The following is a 3,179-nucleotide window of genomic DNA, read 5'->3' on the forward strand; positions in this document are numbered from 1 at the left end:
ATGGTTTGCGAGTTTCCTGGGTTCCGCTTGGAGCAAGAACGCTGTTTTCGTGATTTTATGCTTGACTTCTTGCAGGTTGTTGATGATGAAGGGCTGGGGGTTTTTCTTGAGACACTGTATGTGGTGTGGAGCTCGCGGAATGACTTAGTGTTCAATGACGCAACCTCTACGGTGGATCAGATGCTACGCCACTGCTCTCTTCTCCATCCGGGACCAGCTATGGTGGAGGCCACTGCCCGTTCGCACCAGCCCCACCCCTCGAAGTGGTCACGGCCATCTCTAGGCACTTTCAAGATTAATTTTGACGTATCAGTCAATCAGGAAGGCCATAGTGGGTTTGGGTTCATTGCTCGGAACAATCACAGTGAAGTCCTTGCATCAACGTGTTGGAGATATGGTCTTGTCACCTCTCCAACGGTTGCGGAAGCTCTCTCTATGCGATGGTCGATGATTTTGGCTAGGGACCTTGGTTTCAGATGGGTCGTTTTTGGAACGGATTGCTCTCTCTTGTTTCAAGCTTGGAAACGCAAGGGTGGTGGTTGCTCTTTTTTAGATTCTATTGTGAGGGATTGTATTTTTTTGCTTTTAGACTTTGATGTTTTTTCCTTACTGTTTGTCCGCCATACAGGAAACTGTGCGGCCGACGCTTTAGCGTCTTTATCGTTTTCGCAGGGTGAGTTTGTGTGGATTGAGGATGTCCCTCCTCAGCTTATTGGCATTGTCCAATTTGATGTACTGGCCCTTGTGCTTCCTACTTCTTCTTAATTGAATGAGTTTTGATTTAAAAAAAAAAAAAATTAAATTTCCGTTTCTATTTTGATAAAGAGTAAAATGCATAGATTAGAACATACAATTAATTCTTTCAAGTTTTTTTTTTTAAATTCTTATTTAACCCTCTAACCATTGAACTACTCAATAATATAAACTTTATTTAAGAAAATGATTGTCGATAAATATTTTGAACTACGTGAACACATATAGAGGAAGAATAGTATTTCATTCTTCACGAATAGATAAATATAAATATATTTAGTTAAGGAAAAAAACATAGAGTTGAAAGATGGTGAATATAAATAATATTGAAAAATATCTCATTCAAACAATTTTTTTTCTTGAAAAACAGTTTCTAAAAACATTTAAACATAATTTTCAGAAACTGCAATCAAACCGTCCCTCAATCATCTTTCCTCTTGTAACAAAAAAGAAGTTGTCCCTCAATCTCCAATTCTTTTATAGTTGTATAAACAAGCAAAGTAAATTAATTAGTACCTCCTTGGATTTGGGGGCCATGTACAAGCACATTCCCCCAATTCAATAAGTGTATTTATGTTTGGTGAATGTGTATTGCTATTCACCATAGTGGAACAACATTCAAACGCATATCAACATAAAAGTAAACACAGTGAGCATGTTTGTATTTTAGTTGAAATTAACTGAACAAAAGAATGTTTATCCCGTGTTCACTTCACTGGATTGAGTGATTTATTAGAGCAAATAGCATCGATGATTGCAATGACTTTTCCTTTATTTTGTAAAATGCATCGACCTTCCCTTTATTTTGTAAATTATATTTACCTCATCTCTTTCATGCACCATCAGGGGTGAAAATAAGCTAGGACGAACTTTGGGCGATCCAAGCCTGGCTTGTGGCATGCCATATGCCAAATTTTTAGTCCTGACATAGCCTTTTAGACAGACATACTTTCTAGCATGGTTAAAAGCATATTTAACATAAAATGTCCTTTCAAAAGGCCAGTAGGCTAGCATGATAATAGCACGTGTCACGTGTGCTAATGGATTTTTCTACATATCGTTTCATTTCTGTTTACTTATATTATTAATAAAAATAATATTATGTAAATTGGCTAGCCTATTAGATCGAATATGTTGTTTTTGATAGCATGAACCCTTCCTTTTTACTTAATCAGACTTTTGAAATTCTAAGCTTGGACTTTTTAATAAACGGGTCATTCACGAGCCCCTAATGGTCCTTTTGGCCTACTTCCACCACAACACCATTTAAAATACTCCATCAATTCCAAAATGGTTGTTGTTTTAGAAACCCAAGACTATTTGTCACATCTTCTTCCATATATACCCTCATTTAATATTGTATCTCTTACCTATCACCTCAAATTCTCACCAATCAAAATTTTCACCAATCACTCAACCATAATTACCATTCTCTCTCTTTATATAAATCAACTTTAAATAAGAGTGTTTTAGTCAAATTTTATATTAATTAGTGAGCTCTTAAATTGTGTACATTACCTTAAACAAAACTATTTTGGAATGGAGAGAGTACTAGCTAAATCAAGTGTTATTATAATAATAAATATTAGATGAGTTTGTTTCCATAACAATAAATTTTAGGCGAGGTTTGTGTAATGTTAATGGAAAATGCTGTGGGGCACGACATTGGATCTCGTGCACCACGCACGAAGCATTTTCTGGCGGTTTGAAACCGCCAGAAACAGTACCTGTTCTTTTTTTTTTGCTGTTGTAATTTTGTGGCGGTTTAAAACCGCAACTAAATGAGTCTCGTGCCTCTCTCGTGTCAGATCTGTCGTACCACGTAGTATTGCTCAATGTTAATAAAATAAGAGTGGTTGTGTATAATTAAGTAATTAAAGGTCAATGTAATAATGAAAAAACTCAAGGGTAGCGTCAATAATTTTTTTCCTTAATATCAATTTAGGTAAAGAGTAAAATGCATAGATTAGAACATATATTTAATTATTTCGAGTTCTTTATAAAATTCTTATTTAACCTCTAACCATTAACTACTAAATATTATAAACTTTATTTAAGAAAAGGCTTAAATGTATTTTTGGACCCCCAAGTTTACATTTTTTGCGATTGTTGACCCTGATCTTATTTTTCTACGAACCGAGACCCTCTCCAGGCAAAAAGACGAGCCATCTTCTGCATGCAAATTGCCTGGAGAGGTTCTTGTTTCGTAGAAAAATAAGATCAGGGTCAACAATCGCAAAAAATGTAAACTTGGGGGTCCAAAAGTGCATTTCAGCCTTAAAAAAATGATTGTCGATAATTATTTTGAACTACATTAACACATAAATAGGAAGAATGATATTTTTTTCTTCCCAAACAGATAAATATAAAAAGAGATATAAACAAGGAAAAAAATATAGAGTTAAAGGATGGTGACTAAATCTTCA

The 3,179-nt window shown here is 35.1% G+C and overlaps 1 protein-coding gene across 1 annotated transcript; it reads left to right on the forward strand.

Annotated features, from left to right (window-relative positions):
* LOC130744116 (uncharacterized) lies at positions 1-765 on the forward strand. The gene has a single exon (XM_057596307.1). It carries the CDS (start codon positions 1-3, stop codon positions 763-765), a length of 765 nt encoding a protein of 254 aa, XP_057452290.1.
* Positions 766-3,179: the final 2,414 nt, after the last annotated feature.

Source organism: Lotus japonicus, chromosome 3 (assembly GCF_012489685.1).
Source record: "Lotus japonicus ecotype B-129 chromosome 3, LjGifu_v1.2".
NCBI lineage: Eukaryota > Viridiplantae > Streptophyta > Magnoliopsida > Fabales > Fabaceae > Lotus > Lotus japonicus.